Source organism: Trachemys scripta, chromosome 3, assembly GCF_013100865.1.
Source record: "Trachemys scripta elegans isolate TJP31775 chromosome 3, CAS_Tse_1.0, whole genome shotgun sequence".
Lineage (NCBI taxonomy): Eukaryota > Metazoa > Chordata > Testudines > Emydidae > Trachemys > Trachemys scripta.
Genome location: NC_048300.1, coordinates 175446656 through 175463696, shown reverse-complemented (window position 1 = coordinate 175463696; position 17041 = coordinate 175446656). Strand labels below are relative to the sequence as shown.

At 41.3% G+C, this 17041-nt stretch overlaps 1 protein-coding gene across 4 annotated transcripts in view; it reads right to left on the bottom strand.

The window, feature by feature from the left end:
- Window positions 1-8032: 8032 nt before the first annotated feature.
- GREB1 (growth regulating estrogen receptor binding 1) overlaps window positions 8033-17041 on the bottom strand; it is a 161529-nt gene continuing 152520 nt past the window's right edge. For all 4 annotated transcript variants that reach the window (XM_034766522.1, XM_034766520.1, XM_034766518.1 and 1 more), the window contains 5 exons: window positions 15954-16172; window positions 12923-13058; window positions 12156-12356; window positions 10559-10697; window positions 8033-8296 (listed from right to left, as the gene is read on the bottom strand). In XM_034766522.1, coding sequence (XP_034622413.1) covers window positions 8133-8296; window positions 10559-10697; window positions 12156-12356; window positions 12923-13058; window positions 15954-16172 — 859 coding nt within the window. In that variant the 3' untranslated portion in view covers window positions 8033-8132. The remainder of the gene's footprint in view (window positions 8297-10558; window positions 10698-12155; window positions 12357-12922; window positions 13059-15953; window positions 16173-17041) is intronic.

The following is a 17041-nucleotide window of genomic DNA, read 5'->3' as shown; positions in this document are numbered from 1 at the left end:
CACTGAACCAGGCACTAAGCTTCTATTGTAGAAGCACCAAACCAATCAGGAGTAGAAAAATGTTAAACTCAATTTTCACACTATAGAAGTAGTAATAAGTACGATATAAGTACTTCAAGTACAGCAGCTTTTCCTAGCTTTGGTGATTCATAATATCAGACCCTAAAATCACATTGTTCAGATTACACTCTTGCATTTCTATTATATTCTGTATTTACAGAAGGCCTAAAAGGATTTTCTCCAAAGAAAGTTTTTTCCTGTTTGCTCTTTACCTGAGAAATATCAGGAATGTCACTTCAGGTTTTGCTGGTGCTCTCTGATTGTGAGTTTTCTGAGCTTTCTTAATAGAAGATGCAATGGTGTTTCTAATCTCTAGCAAACACAACTTTTCTCTCAAGATTTTCAGATGTTTGAAATAAATAGCTGTTAAAAACAAAGTTTGAATAAAAATAATTTACACTCTTAATTATGTTTCACTTGTTTGATGCCTCTGATGTTTTAAAACTACTAGTTCTCCAAATAAAGCCTCATTTTCTGCTCCCTTGTATCTTTGGTTATCATTTGCATTTGTGAAGAAGGGATACAGTATACTTCCATTCTGATTTGATACCAGTTTGTACCCACTGTTCAGAGCTGGAAAAGAGCAGGGCCCTTTTTTTCAGGAAAAGCAGCGTAGCCAAGGCCTGGATTCCTAATATTAAAAACTAATGCAGGGGGAGGAGCTATATTCTGTTCTTCTTTATACATGGAAGAATTTATAAAGATTACAAATCCATTTTTTTCCCTTCATAGATATCTTTAAGAGTGTGACCTAGATCAAATGATTATTAGACTCCGCCTATCTAACTTAAGACAAAATTCTCCAAGGTTTCGGGGAGATATTACTTATGTATGGGTGACTAGAGTCCAAAGCTAACCTACTCCCATTGAAATAAAGGGCAGTTCCTCCATTTATGTCAATGGGAACAGGATTGGTCTCTTGGCCCTTTAAGTTTATTCGACACAGTGACAGCTGGAATTCCTTGCCTCACAGGCTCAGCGGCTGTCTGTTCAGTGAGGCACGCTAAGATGATTTTTGGGTATGTCATGAGGGCTGCTTTTAAATCTGCCAGTCTGACCCCTTCTGGTTTGTGCTTTATTAATGTCACTGTGTAGTGTTGAAATAAAATTGTGATTGAATGAACTGAGCCCAGGATCGATACATCTGTTACTTCATGTTAAGGCTTCCAAATCTTTCCATTCAGTTGTTTAACTTCACTTGCTATTTATAGCAAGCTATTACAAGATACTCCTAGAGTCAGTTATAAACAAACTATCGGCACCACCAGGGAAATGCTAAATGCAATGACAGCCTCAGCTCCCTGGATGGAGGGGGCATGAAACTTCTCAACTTCTCCATAGCAAGCACTTCTCTGAAGGTTATAGCCCTAGGGTGAGGTAGTTCCTTTCACTAACCAAATACTTTCTGAGACTGTTGCTTGGGCTTTGCTCAAGAGTGTGTCCAAAGGAGTGGCTTCCACCTCCAAAGACTTCTAGTAAGATCCAACCCTTGAGGAGGACAAACAAGATGTCCCAACCTGAGTCCCTCTGCTGCAGTCCTCCCCACTTTGCCCATCAGCCTGGAAGAGCAGTAGAGGGCAGATACCCACCTCTCCTCCAATGCCCTACACCTTGATCTTCCTGCTGGGACAGTCCGTTGTCCATCCACAGGTGCTGAAGAGCCTCCTGCAGGGCACCATGCATTATCACCTGGTCAGCTGTCCAATATCCTCCTGCTGAGGGTCAGCAACCCCAGACTGCTCTACAACTCTGTGTCCACTATCCTGGGTTTTCAGAGACTTGGTCTGCCATTTTCTCCAGGACATCTGTTCCTATAACCACCATGCTGAACACTGCCAGCCTGAACTATGAGAGATACTGGCCATCTGCTGTCCCATTTGGACCAGGAATATCATGTCTAGAAAGAGGACCAAGGCTGTTCTGGCTCTCCTCTCTGGGCTTAGCTCTCCCTCTATGGCTTTCATAATGGGAGAGAGACACAAATGGTAGAGTCTGTGCCCTCCTCGCTAGTGTGGACTGCTCTGGTACCCAACACCATCCTGAAAAGCTTCATCCAGGCCTGGGACTCATTATTTGCATTGTGGTAGTACCTAGAGTCCCCAGCTGAAACTAGGGCATCATTGTGCTCTCTGTGCACACAGTCCCTACCACAATCTAAATCGATAAGACAAAGGGTGGAAGAGAAAACGGGGTGAAGTGACTTGCTCAAAGTGATAAACACATCAGTGGTAGAGTCAGGAATAAAACCTAGGTCATCAGACCACACTGCCTCACAGGCCATATGTGCAGTGATCCCTCCCTCACTCCATTAAAGGGATGGCAGGGTGCTCAACATACACCTCGTGCCTGCCTGTACAAGACAGCATTATTACAGTCTACACCAGCTTTAGCTCCATGTTCCAAAGGACAGTCTGAAGCATCAGGATCTACCCTCTAACTGTTAACCTTTATGTATAAATCTGTTGTTTCTATGGCATTGGCTGTGTTGGCAAGATTGCATAGCTAGTTATGTGTAAATATGTTGCATATTCACCTGAAATGTTCCTTTAAATAATAAATCAGGAGCAGTGGCACAGGAGCCAGCAAACAGAGCTGAAAACAGGGGAGCTTGAGGGACGCCTATGTATGTGGTGTTCTGGTGTTTGTTTGTTTTTGTTTTTCCTTGCTAGTGTAGGTGGGAAGGCTATGACAGATAACAAGGCAGCAGTGGTAGTGACCCAAGGAATGGAAGGGACAATGAAGATGACTGGATGGGGAACCTGAAAAGAACTTCACTTGGATGAAGTGCCACCTGATAGAGCAGATGGAAAAGAAGATCTGAGGTTTGGAGATGCAGGTGGAAACTATGGCTGAATTTCAAAGGGGATTTGAGCTAATCATGGAGGGAAGGGAAGAGGAAGCTGAAGGGGAAAGTCAAGACACGCAGATGGAAGCTGGACTGAAGAACTCGGAGGGGAATCTGCTGCGTGAGGAAAGTGGCCAGTAGACACATCTGACTATGAGAACCAGGCAGAGGAAAAGACTGGCTAGTGAAGGAGAAAGAGCTCAGGAACAGGTTTGCTGAAAATGAAGGAGGGGCAGAGTAGGCAAAAACTGAAGGTGGGAGGGCACGAGAGAAGAGCAGCTAGTCCTTAAAAAGAGAGGAAGAGTCAGTGGAGGTACCCAGAGTTCAGAGCCCCAGGAGGATACAGGATGACTCTCGGGACATTGTAAAGGAGAACAGAAGACTAGAGGACTTGCAGCCAGAAAGAACAGGAGGAAGGCCAGAGAATCACACCAACACCAGGAGAAGAGGTAGGTCTGTGTGATTGGTGACTCCCTACTAAGAAGCACATACAGGCCTGTCACCAGAGCTGATCTGGCAAACAGAAGGGTCTGGGAGCTAAGATACGGGATATGGACCTGAGGCTGAAGAGGATCCTAACGGGACAGGAAATAATCCACTGATTGTCCTTCATGTCGGAACAAATGATACAACTAGATTCTCACTGGAACATATCAAGGGAGACTATGCCAGGCTGGGGAAGACGCTTAAGGAAATGAAGACTCAGATGATCTTTAGTGGGTTCTACCTGTCCCTACAGGGGGAGAATGAAGGAGAGACAAGATTATGGTGACCAACAGATGGCTCAGGCTGCAGTGCTATAAGGAAGCCTTTGGGATGTTGGACCACTGGGAGGCATTCATAGACAGAGGACAATTCTCGTGGGATGGCCTCCACCTGAGTAGGGAGGAAAACAGCCTTCTGGGATGGAGGTTGGCACAACTGATTAAAAGAGCCTTAAACTAGGAACTCAGCAGAGATAGTTGCAAGGTGCTCATGTAACCACCACCCCCGATTCTAACACTGAGTGGGAGAAAAATCAAGAAAGAGGATATAGGAATTGAGAAAGAAGCAGCAGTGGGTAGGAGAATGGCTAATGTGGAGCAGGGATTTGAATTTGGGTCTCCTGCCCAGGAGATTGCCCTAACCACTAGGGTAGTCTCAGTTCCTCAAACTGAAGCTGTTCCACTGGGTTTAAATACTATGCATTGGGCTACAGGGTGAATGAGTGTACAGCCAACCCATGACAGCACTAGCCCAGTGTTCCAAACCCATTGCTCAGTGACTAAGCATGCTAGTTTTTGTACATCCCATTCTCAGGTGTCTAACTCACCCCAAGCATCGCTCAAAAAGCCTGGGGCCTAACTCAGAGCTCTGGATTCCATTGGGCAGCAGAGCACCTAAAGCTAAGCATAGACACACCGAGTATTGAAGCACCTAATATTCCCTGGGGAATCTCACCCATAGTGATCAGATAAAGGAACACCATAAACTTCCTCTTCATGACAGAGGCCAAACAATCCTGTCCTTCTTGGGCTCCTGCCCCTCTTTTCAGGGTCTCGCCTCTTTCTTTCTTTCTGCAGGGGCTCTCAATAGCCATTTCCTCCTAATGCGGAGAAGTATTAGCTGATGCCACCCAAGGGTCCAACTGAGGTGTAGGGGAACTTAACCCCTCCAGCATCCAGGCCACAAAGCGGAGCAGTCGTCAGCTCCATTAGTCCACTCCACTGTTTGCCAAGGTGCTTCTGCATATCCTCTTTTGCAGGCCCCTTTTCCAGGTTTCTGCTGGACTCTTCCAAGTTTTTCCCAGTTTCTGGGCACATGTCCTTTAGTAGCTTCTTCGCCAAAGCCACTACATTGGCCTGCTCACCCTGCACTTTACCCTTGCTGAAAGAAGACCGATGCTTTATATCCCAGTGGGCAGTCACAAGGCTGTGTCAGTTATGTGCTCCACCTGGGGACAATGACACCCAGACTCCCTGGCCTTAAAGGGACAGCAACTCATAGCAGAAAGGTAGTGCTTGTAAGCTTAGGTATTGCACCAAGTAGAAAGCACTCAGCACAAAATTTCCACAGGCTGCACCTAGTTCTTTTATCTCAGTGTCTCTGAATGGACTCACCAGCTCCCTCCTATGATGGGGTGCTCTATTCACCGCAGTTATAGCACCTCCTCTTGGCCATTCTGGGGAAGAGCTCACCAGAGCTACACACCTTTAAGACTAACAGATGTATTGGAGCATAAGCTTTCGTGGGTGAATACCCACTTTGTTGGATTGGTTCACAATTCTAGTCAAATGAGGTGTTTTACTTTGGCACATAAATAGAGTTCAAACAAGTAACACTGAACTATAGCTTCTTGGCACCAATCAATTAAGCATCCCATTCAGGAAATGCTTTTTTTAAACTGCTCCCAATTAGCTTGTTCTATACTTGGAACACTTCTCAACCTGAAAGGTTTTAAGATGCAGATGATTTTCTTTTGTTGCTGAAATTCTAAAATGTTGTAATTATTTAATTACAGAAGGATTCCGTCCAATCCCTTTTGACACAAAGAACTTTTAAACCAAGTAATCAATTAAAATATTTTGCAGTTCTCTAATGCCTTCTAACTACGCATCTCAAAGCACATTACAAACATTAAAAAATTAAGCTTCAAGACCTCCCTGTGATAAGTTATGTATTAATACATCTATTTTATGAATGCAGAAACTGAGGCACAGGGAGGTTAAATGATCTACTCAAAATCAGGAATAGAACACAGATCTCGTGAATCCCAGCCCCAGTCTAAGCATTAGACTAATCTTCATGAAATAAATATAATTGGTTAGCTTTATTTGGAGGCTGTATTGTACTTGACAAACACTCACCAGTAGGTTAAACTAATTCTTGTTTGTTAAGAAAGAAAGAAAGAAAGAAAGAAAGAAAGAAAGAAAGAAAGAACAGATAACCAAGAAATCATTCCGGGATTTGCCAAACACTATTGCATTTCTTTACCACCTCTGTTTTAAAGACTCTGCCCAGTATATTCATGGCAGGAAAAGCCAAACAAATGGTCGACTATACAAGGAAAACTGAATATATAATGCAAGCCCTTATGAAAACACAGAGCTGAAAAAAATTTCATTCCAATGTAGCTAGTACTTAATGGCTTCTTTTCAGATTATGCATGGTCTCACTGCATATTTAATATCATCATTTGGAGAAAATGCAGGTTTGAAAGACTTGTGAAGTAGATTTTATGACTAAAAACCCAAGATACAGAGACTGCATTTACAGAAAGTTGATTTTGATTCATATTTTTGAACTGTTTTCAAAGCTTGTTTTATGTTTGTATGTCATGAGTTCCCTGCATCCATAGTCCTGGATCTATCCCAAAAGTCCTGAACTGTTGAAAGCTTGTAGTAGGTGCTAAACAGCACAACATTTCCTCTTGATGCATGCAGGGTAATCCTAAATCGTATTAGCTTCCTTTTGCCAATGCAATTTTCCCCTGTGAGTTTGAGCATTTGACAGTGGTCATACATCACCCAGACACCTATCCATGCATTACATATTTTATTTATAAAGGATGAGTAAGACTTGAATATTACAACCCTTTAAAAAGTTTAAATTAACTAATCAAATGGAGATACTATTTACACAGAATAAAACAAAACTAAAAAGAAAGTTCTTACTCCAAAAGAAGCACAATGAAATATACAAGCATATCACTTTCTACCAAAACAGTTGTGTAAACATTAACCTAAATCTCTCCCAATCACTTAATTTATTTTTATTCCCTGAAAATAAATCTAAGTCAGCTCTTTGGCACAGATTATTAGTGTCTTAGTTACAATACCTCAAATGTGTTATAGCCACTTAATGCTGCTCCACCAGCACAAAATGGTCCTATAGTTGGCATAGCCAGTCAAGAGAGGATTAACATATTATAAGGAGTTTTCTGGTGACTTTTCTGCCACCTTTCATGCCTACACCTGGCACAGAGTGTCTAGGCCAAGCCAAGTATCAGAGCCACTGTCTCCATAAGGATAAACATGAAGTTCTGGGATAAATATAACCAGGTGTTTTCAGCATGCACTCTACATTTTAACAGTCCAGGGTGCAGGGTGCAAAATACTATACTGCATGATGCATTTTCTAAACATCCTCCTAGATTTCTACATATACTCAGCAAAGATGCCACCTGACTGTCCAGCTCTTTTGAAGTGCCTTAGCAAAAAAGCATTCTGGAAGGGTATTCTGAAATTGGACTTCAGTGCTATATGCATCTCCTGTCTGAATTGCCTGGTGGCCAGGTTTGAAGTCTTAAGCCAGTGCAACAAATTCATCTGTAACTGGAAGCACCAGTTCATTTAGCCTAAAATTATTTATCTCAAAGTTTGGTTGCTGTTAATCTTCCCCTTAATCTCTTTGGGACTTTGTCCCAGATACTGACGTGTTCTGGAATAAATGTTCACATCTCCTTCTTTCGCATCTCTTGTTCACATCTCTCTACTTTCAAAGTGCTCTTTCCTGACTAACCAAACACAGGCACCTTAATTACACATCCCCTTCCAAAATCCTGTATAATAAAATTATTCAGTGTGACACTCACACCATAGTTATGGTTGCAACCAGTTCCCATTACATAAAAAATATATTTTACACCTCTAGGTATAAAAGCCTCTCTGTATCAATCAGTAGCAATGGCTTACCAAAACATAAAATTTCCTGTAAAATCTGAAATTTGGTCTGATGTCTTGTGCTGACTTCTAGATAAATAAGACTTAAAAGAACAAAGTCTACTTCTAAATGTACATTCCCTAGTTCTCTAAATTTAAATTCCCTAATTGTACAAAACTGTTTCTAAACAGCTTAATTTTGAAACATTTTGTGTGCTCTCTGTTTTGACAGAAGAAATGTGATTTCTCTTCTTATCCAGAAATGTTTCCACCCTGGGAAGTAATAAGTCGGTACCTCTTTCCCAGGTATCAGGAATTACTTCTACTGGGTAATTAAATTAGAAGAGTCACTTCCAATGCTTGGCAATATAAACATACATTAGTTGATTAAATATAATTTTAATAAAAATATTTCAAAACTGCTCAGCTGATGGCTATTCAGGGAACATGTGCTGGAATATTCCAGAGCACAGAGCCTCAAATGCTAAATGCCTTCTTTTTTTTTTTTTTTTTTTTGACCAGTGAGAACTCAGCCTCTTGTACTAGCCCTTCTCATTAGCCAGTTCAGGAAGCCTGCTCATTTTCTATCAAATATGTCGTCCAGTCAGAAAGAAAAGTGGTCTGTCCTCTTTGGCGTTGGCAGTTTGGAATTCGTCCCTCAGTCGGAACTGCCATTCATCTTCTAGTTCTAGCCGGACAACAGTCTGGCGAAGAGAATTGCGGTCTTGGCAAATAACACACAAGGTAGCACCTACATGAATGGTTAAAACAAACAAGTATGAGTGTTTTGTTTTATTCTCTAAATCATCAACCTGGTCCTGCAAGCTCTCAATTGTCTCAATTGAGGAAGGATGGTTCAGTGCTCAGGGTGCTAGTCTAGGACTTGGGAAACCCAGGGTCAATTCCTTGCTCTGTCAGAGACTTCCTGTGTGACCTCAGGCAACTTACTTGGCCTTTCAGTTCCCCATCTTTAAAATGGTGATAACAATACTTCTGTACCTCACAGGAATGTTGTGAGGATAAATACATTAAAGATTGTAAAGTGCTTAGACGTTATGATAATGAGATCCATCTAGTACTTCAGATAGATCACGATCAAGCCTTAGGGCTGGTCTTCACTGCACCCCCCAGTAGTGAAGACAAGCCTTTACATTTGTGACAGTTCTATGGGCCATATTTTGATACCCTTATTCACACTAAGAAGTACCTTACTGATTGCACTGGGACTACAGGGTCCTAATTTAGCAAAGCACCTCAAATTTAAAAGAGATTGAGTAGTTCTGGATACTTAAGCATGTGCTTAAATGTTGTTGAGCAGGAATGGACTTAAGAATGTACTTAAAGTTAAAACTAAGCACAAGCTTAAGTTCTTTGCTGAACTAGACCTATATCAATTGTGCCATTTGAGGCCAATATCCTAAATAAGCAATCATGGACAATCAGGGTCCAGACACCCTAGGGGGAAAAGGTCTAAACCCCAAAGAATAAGAAACTGAATCAACGGATTCTATACAATATTATTGTACTATAGCAGTATATTGAGTAAAATCTCAAACGAAAGCTAGTGAAACGCCAGTCGTGATCTATGTGCGGATGGTGTGTAAACAGTTATGTATGTATGCTGGAAATACATTCTAGAATATATTTTGGGGCAGACATAATAAAAGGAACGTCCTAGACAAAGGAACATTGTTTTGTGTGTGTCTCCAGTGTCAATTGAGCAAGGTGAGGCCAGAGACAATGAAAGTTACATTTACACACAAGCCAACAGAGGGAAGGGATGTCAGCAGGAAAGGACAAACAGCAGGGGAGAAGAACTTTATGGGGATACTCTTCAGAATGATACATTTCAAAGGTTTACTGGACTATAAAATGAAGGAGAGTGAACCCCTTAGTTATCTATCACTTAAGGGAAAAAGGGGACAGAACCCTCTGTGAACATTGGATCTTCCTGACAGAAGGGCTGGAGATGGAAACTTAACTAACCTTCACTCCTAAAGTGTCCATCTCCAGACCTGTTCCTCCAGGTCAAGATTAAGGCCTTGTCCACGCTGCAGAATTCAGTCTTCAATAGCCAACCACCATTGCAGTGGCGAAACCACTATACTCCGTCACTTGTATCAGTCTAGCATACCCCTGCTTGAAACTGGGTTAAGTTGTACTGTACTGATCCAAATGGTAGTTTATAACAGCTTTGCCTGTCTACAGATCTGCAACAATGCAGCCGCGCCAGTGGCTGGCCACTGATGGCTGCAACTGGGACAAATCCCCAGAGTAGATAAGGCCTACAACACAGTGGCAGCGTAGCATGGGAGACGCTGGCAATACAACTGCTTGTTTGTAGATAGAATCATAGAATATCAGGGTTGGAAGGGACCTCAGGAGATCATCTAGTCCAACCCCCTGCTCAAAGCAGGACCAATCCCCAGACAGATTTTTGCCCCAAATTGCCCGCTCAAGGATTGAACTCATAACCCTGGGTTTAGCAGGCTAATGCTCAAACCACTGAGCTATCCCTCCCCTAGAGGACATCAGTCTCCAGTGCCGTCAGTCTGGAACCTTGAAGACTAATTTGATTCATTTGGTTATTATTTGTTATTAATATTAAACAACCCATCCTTTTTCCCCAAGATCTACTGAGTAGAATCTTATGGGTAAGATTTTGAAAATTAGAGGGGCACAACTGCAAGCATACAGTGATGCATGCCTATTGCATACACACAAATACCCAATCTGCAAACATGCACTGAGTATTTATGAATATACATTAGGCAACTCAATGGTATGTACGCACCAGTGCCTGCCTAATTTCAAAAATCTATAGAACTGATAATACATGTATGAGGATGTAGGTATTAATCTGCTGTAGTGCTGGATTGGTGTGATCCCAAATGGGGAGAGATGGACCTGGTTGATGTACAAAGACAAAACATTATTTAGTTTCTGCCCAACGGATTTGGCAACCCCAAACCAGACAGACACTGCAATTTGTAACAATCATTCTGCAGCTCACCTTTCATGAAGTGAAACTTTTTCAAAAAGCTAGCTACAACGAAGGAGTCACAGAGGTAAAGCAGGAGTCCACTAAACATCAAACCAGAGCAACTGATGTTCAAAGAGTGAGGTCGGGAACTCACGTAGCAAACCGCAATCTGATTGGAGGAAAGAGGGATCAGAAATTAATTTTCCTCAGACTTCAAAGTAGTGTTGCTTCTTAGGGCTTTGCACAGAGGTGTGAATGTCTGCACCAGTTTAAAGTTTAGCAATCCTTCCTAATTATAGGAATGGTCTTTGTGATCAAGCATTTGTGAGCATCCCTACTGCTCCCAAATAAAAATCCATCCTCTGAAAAAAAAGTGTTGTATAAACAGCTAGGTAGACATGGCACGATTTACATGCCTCAACAACTGTCTCTCCCCTTAAAAATAAATCTGAGACATGCCTTGCATGTTTTACACACACACACACACACACACACACACACACACACACACACACACACACACACACACANACACACACACACACACACACACACACACACACACACACACACACACAGCTGTATGGTCCAATACAGCAAACACTTATGGAAGTTCATAATTTTACTCACGTGTCAATGGAACCACTTATGTGAGTAAAGTTATGAATGTCCATAAGTGTATTCGGGATTGGGTCCCACGGTTTTCTCTAGAGACTGGAAGCCTTTCGCTTTCCAAAACTCTCTGCTCACTCAGACTTCTAGGCCGGTTAAGAACCTTGGAGATTCACTGAGATGTTTAAAGATTTGTCGCTCTCCCCCAATAAAGAAATTTTCCACATAGGACTTTGTGTCCAGAGTACTTCAGCTTATCAGAAGTCAGCCAGAAAGGAACTTTAAGGACTTAGAGCATTTGGGGGTAGAGCAAGTTGTGAAGTCTGTTACACAGCTGACTCGGGGAGGAAGACAAATTGGCAGGTCTACCAAGTTTGAACTTCATGTCGTTTTCCAGTTGGATGGGAAGGCAAAAACAAACAAATCAAAACACTACCAAAAAAACTTGCTAGCATCATTCATACTTGATTTGCATTTGAGTCCAAATACGTATCTTGGTTTTAGAGAGGGGCGTGGTTCGAGCACAGGACTGGGAGCCAGGAACTCCTCAGTTCTAATCTGAGCTCTTGTGTGGAGCATTCATATCTTGGCTTTGACTGGTCAATGTTTGTAAAATGCTTTGTAGGAGGAAAGTTATAAATATAAATATAAATGGCCAAGTTATTATATTGAGTTGAGGAAACACTCACAGAAAAAAAAATTCAGAGGCACTGGTAATTGAGACCTGAATAGAAAGCACAGGCTAAATTACTATAACTATTTTTTACTTCAACTGTAGGATTGTGCTCTGTGTACTTTATTTTTAGTGTGCATAGTCATTCATAGCTTCTAACCATTCATTTTCTTTTTTGTAACTTACAAATTGATTTTTTAAATATCACAACAATCTATATTATACAGTTCAGAAGCCATGTAAAAATCCCAAAGGAATAGATCACAGAACGAGTACAACACTTGGGTTAAATATGGGTTGGCCTAAACTGCAGAGCTACTTGAAGATCATTTTGTTCAGTACCTGTGGTCCTAAGTTAAGGTAACAGTCCACAGATAGCACTGGATGGCTATAATTCTTCAGTGAAAGAGGAAAGAAGCGATGGCTGTGGTACTGAAGATATTTTTCAAGCAGCAGCTGAGCAGGTGCTGCTAAGAAGGTGTGCTTGCTGTCAGGAGCACAGATATACTGAGCAGGTGCGGTTGAGACTGGAGTTTCAGAAACCTACATGGAAAAACATTGTGATATTGATAAATCCTGATCAACCAAACCCCAATCATCTGAATTTGGGGTTGTACAAAATGCATCTCTGTCCCAAAAATCCAAAATGCATATAGCCACCAAAAATAGGTTATCCAAAACTCCTATTACCCAAAGGTTTCAGTTATCCATGGAAAATTGGAGTTTAATTATAGTTAAATAGCATTTTGGATTCTGCTTTGACTCAAAAAGTTCTTCCTGAACATGAAATTGTGTAAGGAGGAGTTATTAAGTAATACTTTACAACAGTTCTACATCAAATTCACAGTGAAAGTTTTTCTTGTTTGAAAAAAAAAAATTATGTGGTTTAAGACATTACACAGGAAGATGACACAGGAAGCGGTCAGGGTGCATTTATGCTGTGGGAATTATGGGTTCCAAGAGTTTCAGGTTAAAAAAAAAAAATCTAATGGCACACGTGTCTCATATCTGGCAATAGAATGTACACCAACAAACCTCACTCTCTACATTAAAGGTTAATGACTGCACAAACAAATAACTAACAATGAAAGATAATTATCAACTTTTACCTTAGACTTAATATGAAAGGACCTGTGTCCTCCTACTGCAATTTGCTTCTTCATGACACTGAAGCGATTGAACCGACAGATCAGAAGACCGGCACTGTGGGCACGCAGGTTGAAATCAACATCATCGCACATAAATCTAGCAGGAGCGGAAACCACAGCTATTAATAAACACTGTTTGTTATTGAACATTAGCAGACATATAGGCACTCAGATACTACAGTGAGGCAGATTGTACAAATAGAAAGGAGTATGATCCCACCATAAATAAGGTCAATATAAAGGTTTCCACTGACTTCAAAGGACATGGATTAGGCCCTAGATGAGACACCTGGAAGTACAGGTCTCTGACCATATATTTCTCCTCTGTAACAAGGAGCATGTAACTGTTGAAATTTTCAACATCCCTCTGTAGAAATGCTATCAGTCTACATCAGTGAGATCAAGCATTTAAAAGCCACAGAATCACTTCTTCATCCAACAGCGTTGCAAAGAGCCACAATTAAGCACTATGGGCCAAATTCATCCATTTCTTAAGATTTCATTGGGTTGGATTTGGCCCATTTCAAATTAGAGATGGAACCAAATGGAAACGATCAATCCTGATCTGAATTCAGAGCAGATTTAGCAGGTCAAGCTTCTAAAATGGGCCACACCCATGTACCCTCATCTTTGGGTAATATTGATTCTATTCCCGATTGTAAATATACATGTTCTACAAGAGAACTGGAATGACTTTTAGAAGTATGAGGATCTGATCCAGGATTTGGATCTGCGCTTTTGGTTTCACACATCTCTTCTCAGAAGTCAGAAAATCCCTATGTAACAAGCATTTTGTAAAATAGAGTTACTACATTCACCAAAACAGCAAAATAAAGATTACAGGAGGACTGGTTCTATTTAGGGCTCAGTGAGTAATCTGCCATTTAAAGCTATCAGTTTTTTAAATTATGGCTCTGTTGATAGATACTCTATTGAGTGATACTCACATGTGTCTTTGCTATCTCTGGCTGACTGTGTCTCTTTTTGATTCAAAATGCCATGTTTTCTGACCACCAATTCATCCTTGGAATGTCACACAATATTGCCCAAGCCTTAACAGAGAGCTGCATGCAGAACTATGGTGAGTCACCAGTGATTAAACACCCACAGGTTAAGTATTGCTAGTGTAAACTCGCATAAAACCTTATTCTTGACATTTTTGCATCACTCCATGCATTAATATTACTTTGCTTTATTGCATTGTTGGGTCCGGTACTATTCAACATTTTAATTAGCGACTTAGATAATGGAGAGCAGATGACACCAAGCTGAGGGAGGTTGAAAGCACTTTGAAAGACATGATTAGAATTCAGAACAACCCTGACAAATTAGATTGGTCTGAAATCAACAAGGTAAATTTCAATAAAGACAAACATGAAAGTACTAACACTTAGGAAGGAAAAATCAAATGCATAACTACAAAATGGGGAAAAACTGGCTAGGTAGTAATACTGCTGAAAAGGATCTGAAGGATCATAAATTGAATATGAACCAACAATGTGATGCAGTTGCTAATATCATTCTGGGGTGTATTAACAGGAGTGTCTTATGGAAGACAATGGAGGTAATTATCCCACTCTACTCAGCACTGGTAAGGCCTCAGTTGGAGTACTGTCCAGTTCTGGGCCCTACACTTAAAGAAAGATGTGGATAAACTGGAGAAAGTCCAGAGGAAAGCAACAAATGATAAAAGGTTTAGAGAAGCTGACCTGTGTGGAAAGGTTAAAAAAACTAGGCATGTTTAGTCTTGAGAAACAAAGACTGAGGGGAGACCTGATAACAGTCTTCAAATATCTTAAGGGCTGTTATAAAGAGGACGGTGACCAATTATTCTCCATGTCCACTGAAGGTAGGACAAGAAGTAATGGGCTTAATCAGCAGCAAGGGAGATTTAGGTTAGATATTAGGAAAAATGTTCTAACTATAAGAGTAGTTAAGCTCTGAAATAGGCTTCTAAGGGCAGTTGTGGAATTCCCATCACTGGAGGTTTTTAAGAACCCCTATCAGGGATGGTCTAGGTTTACTTGGTCCTGTCTCACTGGGGGGTGGGGGTGGGGCTGGGCCAGATGACTTTTTGAGGTCCCTTCCAGCTCTACATTTATTCAATTCTATGATTATTGTTTTCTTAGATTAGCACTCAGCTTTCCATTCAAAAACGGCCTCAAATGGTAATACTCTGTGTGAAAATGACTATGTCCCCACAGGCTAAACAGCCTGAGAACACCGCTGTATACAGGAGATACATGTGGCTATGGTTCTAGTGCTCTTGAAAAGTGCCAGTGACAGACTTGAAGATTTAAGTCACCTGTTTATCCATAGAATAGTTAAAGCAGAGATGCTTCCCCACAAATATGCCTCAATCTAGATTTGGAAAGATCACTTCTAGAGGTGACAGTCTCTTATCTTATTCAGCCCTGTGCCCCTCTGACAATTACTGGCAAATGTGGTGGTGGTTTTGTGATGTGAACACTTGTCCCCCAGGAACTGAGTTCACTATTTCACATGGGTTAATGAACAGCTGCCAAGTGGTATCTGTAGTAAATGAAGCTTTAAGAACCACAGTGACTATGCTTGGCACCTTTAAGGTCTGGAACCTTATGTGTGGCCCAGTTAAAAAAATGGGTAGCAGAAGGTGGGTTGGAGATTGATCCCAAGAATGGAGTGGGCTGGATGCAGCTTCTCCCTAAAGGCCCCCCCATCAATGTTAGAGGGATTTGTTTTTGTTGTTTTCTTTCTTATTATTGTTCTCAACCAATTAAAGTTATTGTATTTAGTTAAAGAGTATGCCTAGCTTAGGTGGAGAGAGATAACAGTCTTTTTAGCCACTTCTTACCTGGGCTGGATTGGAACCAGCAACTTAGATGTAAAATTATCTCTATTCTATTAGCAGTCTCCTGAAAAATCCAACTCGAGCAAGTGAGAGCTTAGCCAGAGTGAAGGCTGCATGATTTGGTCCTTGCTCTACATTGGAGGCGCCTATGGATTCACTCACCTGTTCTGGTTATATTGGACATTCTGAGTCAGATCCACATTCAGCAGGATGAAGTCATGTACATGGCAACAGGAGAATGGTTCCCTGATCTCACCACTATTTGTTTTACTAGACCATTTCCTCATCCCAATCAAGGCGTAGTGAGTGACATTAGGGGTTGCTTCAACGTGTTGCAGAATTTGCTTCAAGGAAACGTTCCTTTCAGTCCATGTATATTCACTACAGTAGGTTGGAAAAAAATGTTTCAAATTCAAAGTGTACAAAAAATAATCCAGTTCATCTGAGCAGTATCTTACAATAGTTATAAATCTGAGCATAGTAAACAGGCAGCAGTGATGCTAGACCTACTGCCTCATCTACCTAAAGCTCATTTAGCTTGGGCTATAGGTTTGAAACTCAGCCTGGATTTCTCAATATGTTCATTAAGGTTTGTAAATGTTTTAAGTTAACCTAACTCTTGCTCCAAGTGATCCTGGGAAGATATGTTTACCATCAGCCCATTACAAAACCACATGGAACTTTTCAGCTTTGACTGAACTTTGCTTTTGTTTTGGGATTTGACATAAAACCAAACATACAAATTGAAACAGAAAAAAAGATTTCTCCAAATCCCTGCACAGCAAAGCTGCTGAATTTAGCACAGCTCTGGTAATAAGTAAAACTGGCCCAATCAAGTACTGTTTTAAAAAGCTAAGAGACTTGTTTTATCATTTGCAAACTGAAATAAAGTAGAAGTCACATAGGCTGGGACTATCAAAGGAGCCAAAGAGAGGTACTGTAGGTGGCCAACTCACCCTGAATTTCCATTAACTCCCTTAGTTCCTTCAAAAATCTTACCCAGAATGCCACCCATGTGCCTCAACTGCTGAGTGAACTTGATGGGGATAGCAGCAAATGGGACAGACCTGGCAGCAAGACACACTATGTACATCTTCCCCCGTGGTAGTCGGGTGAAGGATGCTGTGTGGTCTACATCCCCCAGCTCCAGCACCATGTGGAGTCTCTTTTGGCTCTGTTCCACCCTGCCCACGAATGGGAATCCAGCCAGCAGATGCTGTGGATCTAGCCCAGAGGTGGGCAAACTACAG